At 47.0% G+C, this 22,180-nt stretch overlaps 1 protein-coding gene across 1 annotated transcript in view; it reads left to right on the top strand.

The window, feature by feature from the left end:
- Positions 1 to 19,826, top strand: part of SPO11 (SPO11 initiator of meiotic double strand breaks) — an 89,039-nt gene extending 69,213 nt beyond the window's left edge. Inside the window, exons 12-14 of the mRNA XM_069754867.1 lie at positions 17,805 to 17,881; positions 17,966 to 18,077; positions 19,300 to 19,826. Coding sequence (XP_069610968.1) covers positions 17,805 to 17,881; positions 17,966 to 18,077; positions 19,300 to 19,419 — 309 coding nt within the window. The 3' untranslated portion in view covers positions 19,420 to 19,826. The remainder of the gene's footprint in view (positions 1 to 17,804; positions 17,882 to 17,965; positions 18,078 to 19,299) is intronic.
- Positions 19,827 to 22,180: the final 2,354 nt, after the last annotated feature.

A 22,180-nucleotide genomic window follows, 5' to 3' on the forward strand; every position in this document is an offset into this window, starting at 1 on the left:
TGGTTGACAAACATCTCATTTATCATCCCGTTTCTTTAATAAACCCCCAGCCTCTCTTTTGAAGACCTCTCCTTGTATGCTGCCTGCCGGGCCAGGGATTGCTGCTCCTCCCACCGTCTGCAGTGCTCCCGCAAACACCACGGGTTTAATGTAATTAACCCGGGGCCCGCTGGTCGGAACTAGTGAGGCTGTCATCTGGTCAAGGCTGCCGTCCCCCTGGTCCCAATGAAGTCGATGACTTACTCCTTCGGGCCTCAGAGTCAGCAGGATCAGTAAGGGGCCTACCAGGGTGTCGTCTGGCGCAGGGGTTGCAGCGGGACTTGATGCCAGCATACTCTCGGTGTACAATGTCAATTCACCGAGGGACCCAAAACCCTGGTCGGTAGTGTATAGCGGTGGAGGTGATACAGGCCTAGCCGCTGGGTCTTCCGCCGCTGGGGTCAGGGCCGCACCCCTTACCTTCTCCTGCAAGGTGCCAGACCTTCTCTCCTGCTCCAAGCTGGATGAGGTTGTTGGCGGTCGTCCGCTAAGATTCCCCAGGAAGGCCTCTTTCCATCTGGTCACTGCCTTCAGCTGCCTCCACTTCCGTACTGAGGAGGTCTGGGTCCAACACTGGTAGCTGGGAAGGATCATCCGAGGTTCGGCTGGGGGAGTCCTCCTGCTCCACCTCATACATCGGTGCCTGTCCTCCGCTCCCCGCCATGTTGATCTCCGTTTCTTCCTTGTCAGTCTGGTTTACCGCGGTTTCACTGTACCACACTTGTCTTCGTGGGTGGTTCCTCTTCTTCTTCCCGCCATCCCAGACCAGGAGGCGGACCTCTCTCATTGACAGACATACTTCTCTCACATAGTAGTATTGGTGAGGGGTGGCCATGGCTTTCGCGCCGTTCCTCCAAGCTTCACCCACGACAACACGCCCTTCTCCTCCTGCGTGCCACATGCTGCAGTAATGGCGGCAATTTAACAGTTCAATGATCTCTCAATGAAGCACAGTCTTTTAGGCGCACAAGACCCAGTTTGCTGGGTCGGTCCATTCTGTTTGTGATGCCAAAATTCGAGCGCCCGCTAGGACCGTGGGGTATTCGGTACCAGGCCGGTTCTGTTCTTAAAGGGGTGGTCACGGTGGCAGTGACCCTGTCCGTGGCCCTAGGCGTCCAGTAAAAGGGGGATAATGGAAATGGGAATAAAGTATAATGTAGTAAGGTTCGTGACGCAACCTGTGGTTTTCGGCCAGGGGTGGCCGTGGCTGCTTAAAGGGGTCCTCTGGGGCAGATGGTTTGGCAGCTTAGATGGTATAGCTTCCCACAGGTAGAGCTTGGTCCCCAGGGCTTCCGATGCAGCTGGTAAAAGGGATGGTTGATGGTGGAGTGCAGGAAAGAACTAGGGGACACAAGGTTGCAGTCTCTTTACCTTTTTACTGATACAGTTCAGGTACAGGTTACAGGTGGTCTTTGGAATCTGGGCAGCCTGGAAGCAATTCGAAATTCCCCTAGCCAGGTGGGGTTGGAAGCCTTTTTTACTGCGCTGACTCCAGTCCCTTGCCTGAAGCTCATTTACAAGGTCCTCTCTTTCGCTCTGTCCTTTTAGGTGCACACTACCCGCATGGCAAGCAACTCAAGCCTTTTTACAGGTGTCCCTTCTCATGGTGACTTCAGGCTCTAATCTTCTGCTGTGCCTTCGGGTGTAATGGTGGCCAGGAGACTTGAAATCTCCTGCCCGCTGGTTTCTGCTGTGGGGCATACAGTTACCACCACAACCTCAGAATTCCGACATCCGGTTTCTTGCGCTTGATCCTGGAGGGAGCCCACTCATAGCTCCACTCCAGTTTCTCTCTCTTTTCTCCTTCTCCCCTCACTGTCTCTTACAGACTGTCTGACTCTCCTGTGAGGAGCGGCAGAACCGCATGTCTTCTCGGCTCCAGCTCTCCTCACAGACTCACCACTAACTCCTCCAGCCAGAATATATAGGGAAGTTACCCTCAAACCAGGTCTAGAGCTTCCCCTTCTCGCCTGGAGTCATCACAGTGTTGTGTGTACATGTTACCTGTTAAAAGGATTCTTGTCGCTTCCAGGCATGGCATCACCCTCCCCGTGAGGAGGGCAATACCACTGTAACAACTGAATTCCTGAGGTGTTACACATGTGCCAGTGTCAATGCTCACGAGTGGGCCACCCATTCGTTTGCTCAGGTGTTATGAACAGGTAATTCAGAACCACAATGGACCTTGAAGTTCAGAGCACACAAGGTGACCTGACATTTGCCAAAAACATAGGACGAGCTCTGAGACGTGGAAACTCTGCTGACCGCAATCCCTAATCCTATCACACCACACTAGAGGTAGCCGTGGATTGCGCCTAACGCTCCCTATGCAACTCGGCACAGCCTGAGAAACTAACTAGCCCTGAAGATAGAAAATAAGCCTACCTTGCCTCAGAGAAATTCCCCAAAGGAAAAGGCAGCCCCCCACATATAATGACTGGGAGTAAAGACGAAATACAAACACAGAGATGAAATAGATTTAGCAAAGTGAGGCCCGACTTACTGAATAGACCGAGGATAGGAAAGATAGCTTTGCGGTCAACACAAAAACCTACAAACAACCACGCAGAGGGGCAAAAAGACCCTCCGCACCGACTAACGGTACGGAGGTGCTCCCTCTGCGTCTCAGAGCTTCCAGCAAGCAAGAAAAACCAATATAGCAAGCTGGACAGAAAATATAGCAAACAAAAATAACACAAGCAGAACTTAGCTTATGCAGGATAGAGAGGCCACAGGAACGATCCAGGAGGAAGCAAGACCAATACTAGAACATTGACTGGAGGCCAGGATCAAAGCACCAGGTGGAGTTAAATAGAGCAGCACCTAAGGACTTAACCTCATCACCTGAGGAAGGAAACTCAGAAGCCGCAGTACCACTCTCATCCACCAAAGGAAGCTTATAGACAGAACCAGCCGCAGTACCACTCACGACTACAGGAGGGAGCTTGGCCACAGAATTCACAACAGTACCCCCCCCTTGAGGAGGGGGTCACCGAACCCTCACCAGAGCCCCCAGGCCGACCAGGATGAGCCACATGAAAGGCACGAACCAGATCGGCAGCATGGACATCAGAGGCAATGACCCAGGAATTATCTTCCTGACCATAACCTTTCCACTTAACCAGATACTGGAGTTTCCGTCTCGAAACACGAGAATCCAAAATCTTCTCCACAATATACTTCAATTCCCCTTCAACCAAAACCGGAGCAGCAGGATCAATAGATGGAACCACAGGTGCCACGTATCTCCGCAACAATGACCTATGGAATACGTTATGGATGGAAAAAGAAGCCGGAAGAGTCAAACGAAAAGACACAGGATTAAGAACCTCAGAAATCCTATATGGACCAATGAAACGAGGCTTAAATTTAGGGGAGGAAACCTTCATAGGAATATAACGAGATGACAACCAAACCAAATCCCCAACACGAAGTCGGGGACCCACACAGCGCCTGCGGTTAGCGAAACGTTGAGCCTTCTCCTGGGACAAAGTCAGATTGTCCACTACATGAGTCCAAATCTGCTGCAACCTATCCACCACAGTATCCACACCAGGACAGTCCGAAGACTCAACCTGCCCTGAAGAGAAAAGAGGGTGGAACCCAGAATTGCAGAAAAACGGCGAAACCAAAGTAGCCGAACTGGCCCGATTATTAAGGGCGAACTCAGCCAAAGGCAAAAAGGACACCCAATCATCCTGATCAGCAGAAACAAAACATCTCAGATATGTTTCCAAGGTCTGATTGGTTCGTTCAGTCTGGCCATTTGTCTGAGGATGGAAAGCCGAGGAAAAAGACAAATCAATGCCCATCCTAGCACAAAAGGCTCGCCAAAACCTCGAAACAAACTGGGAACCTCTGTCAGAAACGATGTTCTCTGGAATGCCATGTAAACGAACCACATGCTGAAAAAACAATGGCACCAAATCAGAGGAGGAAGGCAATTTAGACAAGGGCACCAAATGGACCATCTTAGAGAAGCGATCACAAACCACCCAAATGACCGACATTCTTTGAGAGACGGGGAGATCCGAAATTAAATCCATAGAGATATGCGTCCAAGGCCTCTTCGGGACCGGCAAGGGCAAAAGCAACCCACTGGCACGAGAACAGCAGGGCTTAGCCCGAGCACAAATCCCACAGGACTGCACAAAAGAACGCACATCCCGCGAAAGAGACGGCCACCAAAAGGATCTAGCCACCAACTCTCTGGTACCAAAGATTCCAGGATGACCAGCCAACACCGAACAATGAATCTCAGAGATAACTTTATTCGTCCACCTATCAGGGACAAACAGTTTCTCCGCTGGGCAACGGTCAGGTCTATTAGCCTGAAATTTTTGCAGCACCCGCCGCAAATCAGGGGAGATGGCAGACAAAATTACCCCCTCTTTGAGAATACCCGCCGGCTCAGACAAACCCGGAGAATCGGGCACAAAACTCCTAGACAGGGCATCCGCCTTCACATTTTTAGAGCCCGGAAGGTACGAAACCACAAAATCAAAACGGGAGAAAAATAACGACCATCGAGCCTGTCTCGGATTCAACCGTTTGGCAGACTCAAGATAAGTCAAATTCTTGTGATCTGTCAAGACCACCCCGCGATGCTTTGCTCCTTCCAGCCAATGACGCCACTCCTCGAATGCCCACTTCATGGCCAACAACTCACGATTACCAACATCATAGTTACGCTCAGCAGGCGAAAACTTTCTAGAAAAGAAAGCACATGGCTTCATCACCGAGCCATCAGAACTTCTTTGTGACAAAACAGCCCCTGCTCCAAAACTCCTTGACAGGGCATCAGCCTTCACATTCTTAGAGCCTGGAAGGTACGAAACCACAAAATCAAAACGGGAGAAAAACAGCGACCAACGAGCCTGTCTAGGATTCAACCGTTTGGCAGACTCGAGATAAGTCAAGTTTTTGTGATCAGTCAAGACCACCACGCGATGCTTAGCTCCTTCAAGCCACTGACGCCACTCCTCGAATGCCCACTTCATGGCTAGCAACTCTCGATTGCCAACATCATAATTTCGCTCAGCAGGCGAAAATTTCCTGGAAAAGAAGGCGCATGGTTTCATCACCGAGCAATCAGAACCTCTCTGCGACAAAACAGCCCCTGCTCCAATTTCGGAAGCATCAACCTCGACCTGGAACGGAAGCGAAACATCTGGTTGGCACAACACAGGGGCAGAAGAAAAACGACGCTTCAACTCCTGAAAAGCTTCCACAGCAGCAGAAGACCAATTGACCACATCAGCACCCTTCTTGGTTAAATCAGTCAACGGTTTAGCAATGCTAGAAAAATTAGCGATGAAGCGACGATAAAAATTAGCAAAGCCCAGGAACTTCTGCAGACTCTTCAGAGATGTTGGCTGAGTCCAATCATAAATGGCCTGAACTTTAACAGGGTCCATCTCGATAGTAGAAGGAGAAAAAATGAACCCCAAAAATGAAATCTTCTGAACACCAAAGAGACACTTTGACCCCTTCACAAAGAATTAGCACGCAGGACCTGGAACACCAATCTGACCTGCTTCACATGAGACTCCCAATCATCCGAGAAGACCAAAATATCATCCAAGTATACAATCAGGAATTTATCCAGGTACTCTCGGAAGATGTCATGCATAAAGGACTGAAACACTGATGGAGCATTAGAAAGTCCGAATGGCATAACCAGGTACTCAAAATGGCCTTCGGGCGTATTAAATGCTGTTTTCCATTCATCGCCCCATTTGATACGCACAAGATTATACGCACCACGAAGATCTATCTTGGTGAACCAACTAGCCCCCTTAATCCGAGCAAACAAATCAGACAGCAGCGGCAAGGGGTACTGAAATTTGACCGTAATTTTATTTAGAAGGCGGTAATAAATACAAGGTCTCAGCGAACCATCCTTCTTGGCCACAAAAAAGAAACCCGCTCCCAATGGCGACGATGATGGGCGAATATGACCCTTCTCCAAAGACTCCTTCACGTAACTCCGCATAGCGGCGTGCTCAGGTACAGATAAATTAAACAGTCGACCCTTAGGAAACTTACTACCAGGAATCGAATCGATAGCACAATCACAATCCCTATGCGGAGGTAGGGCATTGGACTTGGGCTCATCGAATACATCCCGGTAATCAGACAAGAACTCTGGGACCTCAGAAGGGGTGGATGATGAGATAGACAGAAATGGAACATCACCATGTACCCCCTGACAACCCCAGCTGGACACAGACATTGATTTCCAATCTAATACTGGGTTATGGACTTGTAGCCATGGCAACCCCAACACGACCACATCATGCAGATTATGCAACACCAGAAAGCGAATATCCTCCTGGTGCGCAGGAGCCATGCACATGGTCAGCTGGGTCCAATACTGAGGCTTATTCTTGGCACTGCTCCTAATAGCCAGATTCCTACTCCACACTGATGAGGGGCAAAAACCCCGAAACAGCTGTCTGTGGATGGATACCATGCTTGGCATAGGTGGCTTTCCTTTATTGGATGCTGCCCTTCCCGTGGTTGTTCCTTCCCGGGGAAAGGCCTGGCTATTCACTGCTTGCGTCGAGAAACACGTGATGGTGTCTCCGCAGCTTCTTTACTTGCATTTGCATATTTCCCATAAGGGATGGGGGCAGTGTTCTGGAATCACTGCGTTGAGAAACACGTGATGGAGTCTCCGCAGTGTTGGATGTTTTGGTCTCCCCGAGGCCAATCATCTGTGCCTTTATAGTCTTTTTACTAGGCACTGCTCCTAATAGCCAGATTCCTACTCCACACTGATGAGGGGCAAAAACCCCGAAACAGCTGTCTGTGGATGGATACCATGCTTGGCATAGGTGGCTTTCCTTTATAGGATGCTGCCCTTCCCGTGGTTGTTCCTTCCCGGGGAAAGGCCTGGCTATTCACTGCTTGCGTCGAGAAACACGTGATGGTGTCTCCGCAGCTTCTTTACTTGCATTTGCATATTTCCCATAAGGGATGGGGGCAGTGTTCTGGAATCACTGCGTTGAGAAACACGTGATGGTGTCTCCGCAGTGTTGGATGTTTTGGTCTCCCCGAGGCCAATCATCTGTGCCTTTATAGTCTTTTTACTAGGCACTGCTCCTAATAGCCAGATTCCTACTCCACACTGATGAGGGGCAAAAACCCCGAAACAGCTGTCTGTGGATGGATACCATGCTTGGCATAGGTGGCTTTCCTTTATAGGATGCTGCCCTTCCCGTGGTTGTTCCTTCCCGGGGAAAGGCCTGGCTATTCACTGCTTGCGTCGAGAAACACGTGATGGTGTCTCCGCAGCTTCTTTACTTGCATTTGCATATTTCCCATAAGGGATGGGGGCAGTGTTCTGGAATCACTGCGTTGAGAAACACGTGATGGTGTCTCCGCAGTGTTGGATGTTTTGGTCTCCCCGAGGCCAATCATCTGTGCCTTTATAGTCTTTTTACTAGGCACTGCTCCTAATAGCCAGATTCCTACTCCACACTGATGAGGGGCAAAAACCCCGAAACAGCTGTCTGTGGATGGATACCATGCTTGGCATAGGTGGCTTTCCTTTATAGGATGCTGCCCTTCCCGTGGTTGTTCCTTCCCGGGGAAAGGCCTGGCTATTCACTGCTTGCGTCGAGAAACACGTGATGGTGTCTCCGCAGCTTCTTTACTTGCATTTGCATATTTCCCATAAGGGATGGGGGCAGTGTTCTGGAATCACTGCGTTGAGAAACACGTGATGGTGTCTCCGCAGTGTTGGATGTTTTGGTCTCCCCGAGGCCAATCATCTGTGCCTTTATAGTCTTTTTACTAGGCACTGCTCCTAATAGCCAGATTCCTACTCCACACTGATGAGGGGCAAAAACCCCGAAACAGCTGTCTGTGGATGGATACCATGCTTGGCATAGGTGGCTTTCCTTTATAGGATGCTGCCCTTCCCGTGGTTGTTCCTTCCCGGGGAAAGGCCTGGCTATTCACTGCTTGCGTCGAGAAACACGTGATGGTGTCTCCGCAGCTTCTTTACTTGCATTTGCATATTTCCCATAAGGGATGGGGGCAGTGTTCTGGAATCACTGCGTTGAGAAACACGTGATGGTGTCTCCGCAGTGTTGGATGTTTTGGTCTCCCCGAGGCCAATCATCTGTGCCTTTATAGTCTTTTTACTAGGCACTGCTCCTAATAGCCAGATTCCTACTCCACACTGATGAGGGGCAAAAACCCCGAAACAGCTGTCTGTGGATGGATACCATGCTTGGCATAGGTGGCTTTCCTTTATAGGATGCTGCCCTTCCCGTGGTTGTTCCTTCCCGGGGAAAGGCCTGGCTATTCACTGCTTGCGTCGAGAAACACGTGATGGTGTCTCCGCAGCTTCTTTACTTGCATTTGCATATTTCCCATAAGGGATGGGGGCAGTGTTCTGGAATCACTGCGTTGAGAAACACGTGATGGTGTCTCCGCAGTGTTGGATGTTTTGGTCTCCCCGAGGCCAATCATCTGTGCCTTTATAGTCTTTTTACTAGGCACTGCTCCTAATAGCCAGATTCCTACTCCACACTGATGAGGGGCAAAAACCCCGAAACAGCTGTCTGTGGATGGATACCATGCTTGGCATAGGTGGCTTTCCTTTATAGGATGCTGCCCTTCCCGTGGTTGTTCCTTCCCGGGGAAAGGCCTGGCTATTCACTGCTTGCGTCGAGAAACACGTGATGGTGTCTCCGCAGCTTCTTTACTTGCATTTGCATATTTCCCATAAGGGATGGGGGCAGTGTTCTGGAATCACTGCGTTGAGAAACACGTGATGGTGTCTCCGCAGTGTTGGATGTTTTGGTCTCCCCGAGGCCAATCATCTGTGCCTTTATAGTCTTTTTACTAGGCACTGCTCCTAATAGCCAGATTCCTACTCCACACTGATGAGGGGCAAAAACCCCGAAACAGCTGTCTGTGGATGGATACCATGCTTGGCATAGGTGGCTTTCCTTTATAGGATGCTGCCCTTCCCGTGGTTGTTCCTTCCCGGGGAAAGGCCTGGCTATTCACTGCTTGCGTCGAGAAACACGTGATGGTGTCTCCGCAGCTTCTTTACTTGCATTTGCATATTTCCCATAAGGGATGGGGGCAGTGTTCTGGAATCACTGCGTTGAGAAACACGTGATGGTGTCTCCGCAGTGTTGGATGTTTTGGTCTCCCCGAGGCCAATCATCTGTGCCTTTATAGTCTTTTTACTAGGCACTGCTCCTAATAGCCAGATTCCTACTCCACACTGATGAGGGGCAAAAACCCCGAAACAGCTGTCTGTGGATGGATACCATGCTTGGCATAGGTGGCTTTCCTTTATAGGATGCTGCCCTTCCCGTGGTTGTTCCTTCCCGGGGAAAGGCCTGGCTATTCACTGCTTGCGTCGAGAAACACGTGATGGTGTCTCCGCAGCTTCTTTACTTGCATTTGCATATTTCCCATAAGGGATGGGGGCAGTGTTCTGGAATCACTGCGTTGAGAAACACGTGATGGTGTCTCCGCAGTGTTGGATGTTTTGGTCTCCCCGAGGCCAATCATCTGTGCCTTTATAGTCTTTTTACTAGGCACTGCTCCTAATAGCCAGATTCCTACTCCACACTGATGAGGGGCAAAAACCCCGAAACAGCTGTCTGTGGATGGATACCATGCTTGGCATAGGTGGCTTTCCTTTATAGGATGCTGCCCTTCCCGTGGTTGTTCCTTCCCGGGGAAAGGCCTGGCTATTCACTGCTTGCGTCGAGAAACACGTGATGGTGTCTCCGCAGCTTCTTTACTTGCATTTGCATATTTCCCATAAGGGATGGGGGCAGTGTTCTGGAATCACTGCGTTGAGAAACACGTGATGGTGTCTCCGCAGTGTTGGATGTTTTGGTCTCCCCGAGGCCAATCATCTGTGCCTTTATAGTCTTTTTACTAGGCACTGCTCCTAATAGCCAGATTCCTACTCCACACTGATGAGGGGCAAAAACCCCGAAACAGCTGTCTGTGGATGGATACCATGCTTGGCATAGGTGGCTTTCCTTTATAGGATGCTGCCCTTCCCGTGGTTGTTCCTTCCCGGGGAAAGGCCTGGCTATTCACTGCTTGCGTCGAGAAACATGTGATGGTGTCTCCGCAGCTTCTTTACTTGCATTTGCATATTTCCCATAAGGGATGGGGGCAGTGTTCTGGAATCACTGCGTTGAGAAACACGTGATGGTGTCTCCGCAGTGTTGGATGTTTTGGTCTCCCCGAGGCCAATCATCTGTGCCTTTATAGTCTTTTTACTAGGCACTGCTCCTAATAGCCAGATTCCTACTCCACACTGATGAGGGGCAAAAACCCCGAAACAGCTGTCTGTGGATGGATACCATGCTTGGCATAGGTGGCTTTCCTTTATAGGATGCTGCCCTTCCCGTGGTTGTTCCTTCCCGGGGAAAGGCCTGGCTATTCACTGCTTGCGTCGAGAAACACGTGATGGTGTCTCCGCAGCTTCTTTACTTGCATTTGCATATTTCCCATAAGGGATGGGGGCAGTGTTCTGGAATCACTGCGTTGAGAAACACGTGATGGTGTCTCCGCAGTGTTGGATGTTTTGGTCTCCCCGAGGCCAATCATCTGTGCCTTTATAGTCTTTTTACTAGGCACTGCTCCTAATAGCCAGATTCCTACTCCACACTGATGAGGGGCAAAAACCCCGAAACAGCTGTCTGTGGATGGATACCATGCTTGGCATAGGTGGCTTTCCTTTATAGGATGCTGCCCTTCCCGTGGTTGTTCCTTCCCGGGGAAAGGCCTGGCTATTCACTGCTTGCGTCGAGAAACACGTGATGGTGTCTCCGCAGCTTCTTTACTTGCATTATTCTTGGCCAAAGGCGTAGCATCAATTCCTCTCAATGGAATAGGACACTGCAAGGGCTCCAAGATAAACCCACAGCGCCTAGCAAACTCCAAGTCCATCAAATTCAGGGCAGCGCCTGAATCCACAAATGCCATGACAGAATAGGAAGACAAAGAGCAGATCAAAGTAACGGACAAAAGAAATTTCGACTGTACCGTACCAATGGTGGCAGACCTAGCGAACCGATTAGTGCGCTTAGGACAATCGGAGATAGCATGAGTGGAATCACCACAGTAGAAGCACAGCCCATTCTGACGTCTGTGTTCTTGCCTTTCAGCTCTGGTCAAAGTCCTATCGCACTGCATAGGCTCAGGTTTATGCTCAGATAATACCGCCAAATGGTGCACAGATTTACGCTCGCGCAAGCGTCGACCGATCTGAATGGCCAAAGACATAGACTCATTCAGACCAGCAGGCATATGAAATCCCACCATGACATCCTTAAGGGCTTCAGAGAGACCCTTTCTGAAAATAGCTGCCAGCGCACATTCATTCCATTGAGTGAGCACGGACCACTTTCTAAACTTCTGACAATAAATCTCTATCTCATCCTGACCCTGACACAGAGCCAGCAAATTTTTCTCTGCCTGATCCACTGAATTAGGTTCATCGTACAGCAATCCGAGCGCCAGAAAAAACGCATCAATATTACATAATGCAGGATCTCCTGGCGCAAGGGAAAATGCCCAGTCTTGAGGGTCGCCACGTAATAAAGAAATAATGATTTTAACTTGTTGAACTGGGTCACCAGAGGAGCGGGGTTTCAAAGCCAGAAACAGTTTACAATTATTTTTAAAATTCAAAAACTTAGCCCTATCTCCAGAAAATAACTCAGGAATAGGAATTTTAGGTTCTAACATAGGATTCTGAACCACTAAATCTTGAATGTTCTGTACTCTTATAGTGAGATTATCCATCAAAGAGGACAGACCCTGAATGTCCATGTCCACACCTGTGTTCTGAACCACCCTGATGTAAAGGGGAAAAGAAAGACAGAACACAGTGCAAAGAAAAAAAAATGGTCTCAGAACTTCTCTTTTCCCTCTATTGAGAAGCATTAGTACTTTGGGCCTCCAGTACTGTTATGAACAGGTAATTCAGAACCACAATGGACCTTGAAGTTCAGAGCACACAAGGTGACCTGACATTTACCAAAAACATAGGACGAGCTCTGAGACGTGGAAACTCTGCTGACCGCAATCCCTAATCCTATCACACCACACTAGAGGTAGCCGTGGATTGCGCCTAACGCTCCCTATGCAACTCGGCACAGCCTGAGAAACTAACTAGCCCTGAAGATAGAAAAATAAGCCTACCTTGCCTCAGAGAAATTCCCCAAAGGAAAAGGCAGCCCCCCACATATAATGACTGGGAGTAAAGACGAAATACAAACACAGAGATGAAATAGATTTAGCAAAGTGAGGCCCGACTTACTGAATAGACCGAGGATAGGAAAGATAGCTTTGCGGTCAACACAAAAACCTACAAACAACCACGCAGAGGGGCAAAAAGACCCTCCGCACCGACTAACGGTACGGAGGTGCTCCCTCTGCGTCTCAGAGCTTCCAGCAAGCAAGAAAAACCAATATAGCAAGCTGGACAGAAAATATAGCAAACAAAAATAACACAAGCAGAACTTAGCTTATGCAGGATAGAGAGGCCACAGGAACGATCCAGGAGGAAGCAAGACCAATACTAGAACATTGACTGGAGGCCAGGATCAAAGCACCAGGTGGAGTTAAATAGAGCAGCACCTAACGACTTAACCTCATCACCTGAGGAAGGAAACTCAGAAGCCGCAGTACCACTCTCATCCACCAAAGGAAGCTTATAGACAGAACCAGCCGCAGTACCACTCACGACCACAGGAGGGAGCTTGGCCACAGAATTCACAACACTCAGGGCCCCGTCACTTGTGTTACTTACATCTCCCCGCTCCACCGCTGCGGTGTCTTCCGCATCTTCTGAGTTTGACATTCAGGTCGGAGGGCGCAATGACGTCAGTACTGTACGCCCTCTGCCTGAGCAGCCACAGTGCAGAGAGCTGGAAGACGGCGACGCTGAGGAATGCAGAGCAGAGCAATGGCCAGCGACAAGAGGTATTTCATTTTTTTTTGTTTTCTTGATGTCTGGAGTGTTATATATGGGGACATTCATACACTGGAGCATCATATATGGGGCCCAATATGCTGTACACTGGATAATCATATATGGGCCCATCATACGCTGGAGCATCATATATGGGTCCCATTATATATGGAGTATCATATGGGGCCTATTATATATGGAGCATCATATGGGGCCCACTATATATGGAGCATCATATGGGGTATGGAGCACTATGTAGTGCTCATAATACTGTATGGAGGAATATACTGTCCAGTTTCTGTCCTGTTGTAGAATTTACGATAGATATCACTCATGTAATGTAAGAAGTAAGTGAAATCGTTGGCATTGTACTATACCTAGAGAACTGCGCCCCCTGTGCTCTTAGGACGCTGCTGAACTGTGCGATATTGGTGTTTTTTTTTTCTCGCTTGTTTTCTATGTGGAGCCTTAACAAAATGCATGTAAAGAGCTGCAGTTACTTTTTTAAGTGAAGAATAAAAGCTTTTCTGTACTATAAAAAAAAACACATTAAAAATGCAGCTTCACATCTGCACCATAAAATGCGTCAAAAAAGGGGAAGAAGATTGTTATTGTGTAGTTTGGTGCGGACATCTGCAGAAAACAAAATACAGTATTTCTGCAAAATGTGAACACAGCCTTACAGACACAAAAAAGTCAGATGTCATATAGCGATGCTAAATAAAGATGAGAAAGTTCTGGTGGCTACGACTGTGAATGAAGGAATAAAAATTAAATCTAAAGGTCCCAACTAGAGATAAACAGGAGGCACCAATGATATCCTGTCACCTCTGGTGACTTTTAATTAACTACGGTGACACTGGAAATTTAGAGATTCGCAGGCCTCCCGTCAAGCTGCCCCTCTTACTTGCACACTGGACTGAAGGCCCATGAATCCATACATCCATTTCTTAGTCCAAACTGTCCCAGATACAGTGGACAGTCCCGTATTTGGGTCTACGCCATGTAGTCTCGGGCGTCTGCTGAATTTCCCTCACTACCAGGGCCCCTCTGGCATCTCCTCCTGTCAAGGTAGAAAGAAATGGTAAATGGGCGTGGATTGGGGCATGACCAAAATTTGGAGCATAGTGGATCAATCATGCTTTGATCCAATATGCCACCAATATGAGTACTAAACACATGGCTGTGTCCATAATAATAGATGGCACACCATTTGGTCTCTAAGGTAAAATGCCTTCCGGGAATTATTACTCACAGAGGGAGGCATGTCCCTAAAACACATTGGCTGATTATAAAATTTGGTTTTGCTAACAAAACAATTGTCCCGTAATTGTGTATATTGTAGCAGGAAGAATAAACTGTACTGTAATGAAGGGCAAAATGTGGAGTAAAATGCAGCCAGCTATGTGGCAAAGCTGAGTTTGTTCCAAAGATAAAAGAACACCAGCAGGGCTAGAATGACAGAGACTGGTCGTACAATGTCCGTTTAGCTCCATCAATCCCTATATGAAGCGAACGTGCCCGACAAGGTCAGAACGGCTATATGCACAAAACAACCAATCCCCTACAGAATCCGTAAAGTATTGTCTGGTACAGGAGGATCAGCAAGAACCATACTGTAAAGCCCATAGTGTATAAGTACAGAACTTTCTCATTATTAGAGATCCCCCAATAAAATGATCATACAGGTATCACCAACATAAATAATATACAGTGTCTTGCGAAAGTATTCGGCCCCCTGGAACTTTTCAACCTTTTCCCACATATCATGCTTCAAACATAAATATATCAAATGTAAATTTTTGGTGAAGAATCAAAAACAAGTGGAACACAATTGTGAAGTTGAACGAAATTTATTGGTTATTTTAAATTTTTGTGGAAATTCAAAAACTGAAAAGTGGGGCGTGCAATATTATTCGGCCCCTTTACTTTCAGTGCATCAAACTCAATCCAGAAGTTCTTTGTGGATTTCTGAATGATCCAATGTTGTCCTAAATGCCTTGATAAATATAATCCACCTGTGTGTAATCAAGTCTCCGTATAAATGCACCTGCTCTGTGATGTACTGTAGAAACAAAAGAGAGGGGAGTGCACATGAATAGTATCAGCCGGGGAAAGGATATAGAAGGGTCACGGACCTACTCACCATAGACGGTTATGCTGAACAAGCATAACAATGTGGAGTGGCTCTAGAGGGTTCTTAGTCCTGTGGGCAGGTGAACGTCAGCTCCAAGACGTCGGCACAGTGGTGTCCGGAAGGCGATGAGCGGAGAAAGATGGCTGAGTCCGGAGAGATGCTGGCATGCAGGATACTCGGAGTATTGCGCCCAACATGATCAAGGACCTGCCGGTCACGTGGTGGAAGGTCCTGGAGCAGCAAGGGAGAAGTTGGCTTGTCAGCTGCAGCTCCTGCCACAGTCCCTCTAGGAGGGAGAAGCAGTGAAAAATAAAAGAAAATAGTGGTCTGGAGGGAGTGCTGATGACAGAACACCGGAGCACAGGTTGGGGATTTAAAATGTTTAATCACAACGCGTTTTAACAGCCAATCGCTGTCTTCTACAGGTGTCAAATGAGTAAAATTATTGTCACCTGAAGAAGACAGTGATTGGCTGTTGAAACGCATTGTGATTAAAGATTTTAAATCAAACCAACCTGTGCTCCGGTGGCCTCTGTCATCAGCGCTCCCTCCAGACCGCTATTTTCTTTTATTTTTCCCTGCTCTGTGATAGTCTCAGGGTTCTGTTTGAAGCACAGAGAGCATCATGAAGACCAAGGAACACAACAGGCAGTTCCGTGATACTGTTGTGAAGAAGTTTAAAGCCAGATTTGGATACAAAATGATTTCCAAAACTTTAACATCCCAAGGAGCACTGTGCAAGCGATCATATTGAAATGCAAGGAGTATCATACCTCTGCAAATCTACCAAGACCCAGCTGTCCCTCTTAACTTTCATCTCAAACAAGGAGAAGACTGATCAAAGATGCAGCCAAGAGGCCCATGATCACTCTGGATGAGCTGCAGAGATCTACAGCTAAAGTGGGACAGTCTGTCCATAGGACAACTATCAGTCTTACACTGCACTAATCTGGCCTTTATGGAAGAGCGGCAAGAAGAAAGCCATTTCTCAAAGATATCCATAAAAAGTGTAGTTTAAAGTTTGCAACAAGCCACCTGGGAGTCACACCAAACATGTGGAAGAAGGTGCTCTGGTCAGATGAAACCAAAATCGAACTTTTTGGCAACAATGCCAAACGATATGTTTGGTGTGAAGGCAACAAAGCTCCTCACCCTGAACACACCATCCCCACTGTCAAACATGGTGGTGGCAGCATCGTGGTTTGGGCCTGCTTTTCCTCAGCAGGACAGGGAAGATGGTTAAAATTGATGGGAAGATGGATAGTGCCAAATACAGGAAAATTCTTGAAGAAAACCTGCTGGAGTCTGCAAAAGACCTGAGACTGGGACGGAGATTTGTCTTCCAATAAGACAATGATCCCAAACATAAAGCAAAATCTACAATGGAATGGTTCACAAATAAACGTATCCAGGTGTTAGAATGGCCACGTCAAAGTCCAGACCTCAATCCAATCAAGAATCTGTGGAAAGAGCTGAAAATTGCTGTTCACAAACGATCTCCATCAAACCTCACTGAGCTTGAGGTGTTTGCCAAGGAAGAATGGGCAATAATTTCAAAACTGATAGAGACATACCCCAAGCGACTTTCAGCTGTAATCGCAGCAAAAGGTGGCGTAACAAAGTATTAAGTTAAAGGGGTCGAATAATATTTTTCAGTTTTTGAATTTCCACAAAAATTTAAAATAACCAATAAATTTCGTTCAACTTCACAATTGTGTTCCACTTGTTGTTGATTCTTCACCAAAAATTTACATTTGGCATATTTATGTTTGAAGCAAGATATGTGGGAAAAGGTTGAAAAGTTCCAGGGGGCCGAATACTTTCGTAAGGCACTGTAGAAGTAATATAAATGAAAACAACATTTTTGTGTAGCAAGATAAGGTCGTAAAGACAGTCAAACTAAGAATAATGGTCAAAAATGTGTATGTGAGTTAATCAAGACCTGGAATTAATGGTCAGATGACCTGATTTTTATCAAGAACAATTGTGGGGTCCATACTCTGGAGTGTACAGACGTGGGTATGTGGATGAGAATTTGTCTGACTAGTAGTTTGGTATGTGATTGATCAAGTCCTGGAATTGTCAGATGACCTGACTTTTTTCACAAACATTTCTGGAGTATACAGACGTGGGCATGGGACGAGAATTTGGCATGTGATTGATCAAGTCTTGGAATGAATTATGAAATTGGTTAAAATGTGATTTACTGATGAAAATATGCTCTTCATTATTTGTTCCATAAAATTACACTACTGGCGCCCACTATGCAGAAAATGTAAATTATTTGAAAAAAAAAACCCTAACATTTGTAAGATGTGTGGTAGGTCTCAAAACAGGAGGAGATTGAAAGGTCTTGTTGGGATGATTGAAATGGGCATATGGGGCAATAGTACTGGGAATAACTCCTACCATGCTTCCTACAAACCGGTCATCTTTTTGGGGATATCTCATCATCAATATAAAGGTATATTCATACGTGGCAGACTTGTAGCAGAAATTTCAACTTTTGGATTTCTGGGACAGTCATAGCAAATTCTGCAAGAATTCTGCCTCATTGTTTCTCGTCTTCCAGGCATGCAGAACCCTTCTTGTGCCCATTTCTTAGGAGGATCTGTATTCATCACCGTGAGATTTATTTATTTTTCCTCCTTTTAGTCAATGTCATTCGAGGCTCATAATTTAACAGTCCCGTCTATCGCTTGGCTCGGCCTGCTGCCATCCGACATAGAGAGGTGGGAAATAAGTAGATAAGTATGTAATGATGGTATTGACAATGCATCAATGAGAAGCATTACAGAGAGACCACCGTGTTTTAGGTTGCACGTCCCTTCAGAAGCTCTGATTCCATTATCTGCACTGGACCAGAGGAAGCTGCTGAGTTTACAGAAGAGGCCGTACCTTTCCTGCCAGCCACTATGGAAGCAAGAAGTGCGTGAGGAGCAAATATAACATTCAGAGCAATGATGATTTATAGTGAAAATTATCTTAAAGGAAACCTGTCACCCCCCCCGACAGGCATTTGTAACTAAAATAGCCACCTTGTGCAGCACTAATGGTGCATTCTGACAAGGTGCCTCTTTTAGTTCTTGGTGCTGTAACTGCAAAAATAATCAATTTTGCAATTTGTCCAAAATACCTTGAAATAGTCCTGGGGCAGGTCTTTCCCCCCCTAATGCAGACGCAGCACGGACGTCACTCATGCCCTCTTGGCGCCTGGCGCCGCCTCCTTTTCAACTGTCCCGGCACCTGCGCTGTTATGCCTTGGGCATGTGCAGTTAGCGCTGCCCGTCTTCTGGCATCATTTGATGTCTTGCTGACTGCGCCTATGCGGCCGCGCTGCCCGAGATCCCGCCTCGCAGTGTCAATAAATCAGAAGACACTGCGGGGTGAGATCTCGGACAGCGCGGCCGCACAGGCTCAGTCAGCAAGACATCAAATGATGTCAGAAGACGGGCAGCGCTAACTGCGCATGCCCAAGGGATAACATAACAGCTCAGGCGCCGGGACAGTTGAAAACAACGCTGAGGAGGCGGCGCCAGGCGCCAAGAGGGCATGAGTGACGGCGGTGCTGCGTCTGCATTAGGGTATGTGCACACGTCAGGATTTCTTGCAGAAATTTTCCTGACAAAAACCGGACATTTCTGCCAGAAATCCGCATGCGTTTTTTTCGCGTTTTTGACTCGTTTTTCTTGCGTTTTTTGTGCGTTTTTCCCCAAATGCATAGAATAGCGGGAAAATCGCAGAAAATCCGCAAAATTAATGAACATGCTGCTTTTTACCGCGATACGTTTCTTTCGCGGAAAAAACGCATCATGTGCACAAAACATGCAGAATGCATTCTAAATGATAGGATGCATAATATATGCGTTTTAATGAGTTTTTATAGCATTTTTATCGCGAAAAAACGCGAAAAAACCTGAACGTGTGCACATACCCTGAGGGGGGGAAAGACCTGCCCCAGGACTATTTCAAGGTATTTTGGACAAATTGCAAAATCGATTATTTCTGCAGTTACTGCACCAAGAACTACAAGAGCCACCTTGTCAGAATGCAGCATTAGTGCTGCACAAGGTGGCTCTTTTAGTTACAATGTCTGTGGGGGGGGGTGGGGGTGACAGGTTCCCTTTGAATTTAATTTTTATTTTTGCAGCTTGATATCATGACTTCAAGGAAAATGAAAGCAGAAATCCAAGCTTTGACGTCTCTCTCCCCGACATTTCTCACTAATGTTTACCTACCAAACAAGCTGGAGTATGGAGGATGGATCTAAGCAGGGTCGGAGGGTGTTGATGGATCTCAGTGTCTCCCCAACATGGAGACTTACTCTAGTTGTTAAAGTTTCATGTTTTGCGGTTTGAAATGTAATAAATATTAGCTCCTTAGTCAGTACACACCTCATTGCTCCCAATAATGCTCTTTACAGTTAGATTACAGTTTAACCCTTTAATGACACAGCTTTTTCGGGAACATTAGGACGCAGCCCAATTTTTCAAATCTGATTCGTCACTTTATGTGTTAATAACTTTCTAATGCTCTAACTTATCCAAGTGATTATGAGTTTGTTTGTTTTTCAGGAGTGTGTAGGTGACATATTGTACTTTATAATCACAAGTAAATTTGCGTTGAAATATTTTCTGTTGAATATTAAAAAAATGAAAATGAATAATTTTCCAAATGTTCAGGAAATTTCACATTTTTTTATTTTTCTGTCGGCAAATTATTCCAAATCGCATTTAGAAAGCTTACTAACCCTTGATGTGTTTCACATGAATAAAAGAAAAGTGCAATTAAAAAAATGAAAAATTACATTTTCTTCCTTTAAAATATTGATTAAGCCCCATCATTTTTCAGATTCAAATGGAGAAAATGAACTCCACAATTGTTATGCAGTTTTATTTTGAACACGGCATGGCTCTGAATGGAAGGTGATCGCTTTGAAGTTTGTAATGCAACTTTAGCTGGAATAGATTGCCAACAACATGTCAGATTAGCAGAACTCCTGAGATATCAACATGGCAGAACCACCTCACATGTGACCCAATTTTAAGGAATCCATCTTAGGGTTGTGATGAGAGAGTTTCAGGCTTCGCAGAATTTTAGAAGATTGGGTAATGAAAATGAAAAATGGTGCCCCCCCGAGTTTCGCCCCCATATGAGCTGAACCCCTAGCTACTTCTCTGGAGCTGTGCATATAATATTTACGGTTTGGCTGTGCCTGTATAAATAATTTGTTCTGGGGAGTACATACCAGGGGTGGGCTGGGCCGAGGCAGGGAGGCAAATGCCTCCCCCCCGGTCACTCGCCCAGCAGCTGTACAGGGTCGGCCGCCTGATGACCGTTCACAGCAAATTGCTCAAAAAATCAACTCCAATCTAGTCGCTACCCTGTGGTGACGGGAATCTGTATTAGGTCAGTATAAACTTCGTTATTTTTTATATGAACTGACTGTGGGGCCATCATACTATATATGTGGAGGGAAACTGGGGCATCCTACTACATATATGGGGGGAACTAGGGCCATCATAATATATATGGCGGAACGGAACTGGGGCCATCATGCTATATATATGGAGAGAACTGGGTCCATCATACTTTCTATTGTGGAGAACTGGGGTCATCATACTATATATATGGGAGAACTTGGGCCATCCTACTATATATCTGGGGAGAACTGGGTCCATCATACTTTCTATTGTGGAGAACTGGGGTCATCATACTATATATATGGGAGAACTTGGGCCATCCTACTATATATCTGGGGAGAACTGGGGCAATCATACTATATATATGGGGAGAACTGGATCCATCATACTTTCTATTGGAGAGAACAGGGGTCATCATAAAAAAATATATAGAGAGAGAGAGCTGGGATCTTCATACTATATGTGTCACGATGTGACTGTCCTGGTGTGACACGACCTGGCAGGTGGTCGGTCACAAAGCGGCGAAACACACAAGGGTACACCAGGGACACTTTAACAATGGTGGGCCCTGTCGGTAATGAACGGGGAATGGGCACCTCCTGCAGTCACCTGAGGCTGTGCCCTGATCTTGCTACCGTCCCTATACGGGTTCTTTCCACCCGTCGCCGACCAGGATACCTAGTCCCTCACTTGCCCTGCTCTAATCCCTATGTAGGGAACAGGCAGGTGAGAGCACTGGTCCCACCGCTGCACTAATACAACACAACATATTGTGTATGGAGGTAGCTGCTCCTGGTATGCACCTATTCACACTAGTTTGGATGTGCCAGTCGTTTTTCTGTAATTTTTCTGTCACAACACTGGGAAAGTTACAAACAACAAAGGGACAAAGAAACAATAACACCACACTTAGCTTTCTCTGCTGCTATGCACCGCACAGCAGAGTAAGGCACCACGAATAAGTATTCAGCTGTAGAACAACAGCACTCAGCAAGCTCCTATTCCAGCAAGGTTGGTATCCAAAGGACCTTTATAACCAACAGTCCTTTTAAAGGGAACCTGTCACCCCGTTTTTTCAGATTGAGATAAAAATACTGTTAAATAGGGCCTGAGCTGTGCGTTACAATAGTGTATGTAGTGTACCCTGATTCCCCACCTATGCTGCGAAATACATTACCAAAGTCGCCGTTTTCGCCTGTCAATCAGGCTGGTCAGGTCAGGTGGGGGTGGTGACATCGCTGTTTCTTCCCCAGCTTTCCGTTGGTGGCGTAGTGGTGTGCACATGTCCAAGTGCCGAATCCACTGCGCGCACGTGAAGAAACAGCGCGCGATCTGCGCTATTACCCTTGTCATCGGTGGGGGCGGCCATCTTCCTGGGGCCGCGCGTGCGCAGATGGAGTGCTCTGCTGCACGGGGCTTCAGGAAAATGACCGCGGGATGCCGCGCGTGCGCAGATGGAGATCGCGGTGGCCATTTTCTTGAAGCCGAGATGCAAACTGGCTGAGTGGTACAGGGTCAATGGCCTGGACACTTAGGGTTTTAGTTAGTGTTCTACACCTCAGGCCATGGGTGTGGACAAAATGAGCATCCACCAGATTGACACCTGCT

Source organism: Ranitomeya imitator, chromosome 2 (genome assembly GCF_032444005.1).
Source record: "Ranitomeya imitator isolate aRanImi1 chromosome 2, aRanImi1.pri, whole genome shotgun sequence".
NCBI lineage: Eukaryota > Metazoa > Chordata > Amphibia > Anura > Dendrobatidae > Ranitomeya > Ranitomeya imitator.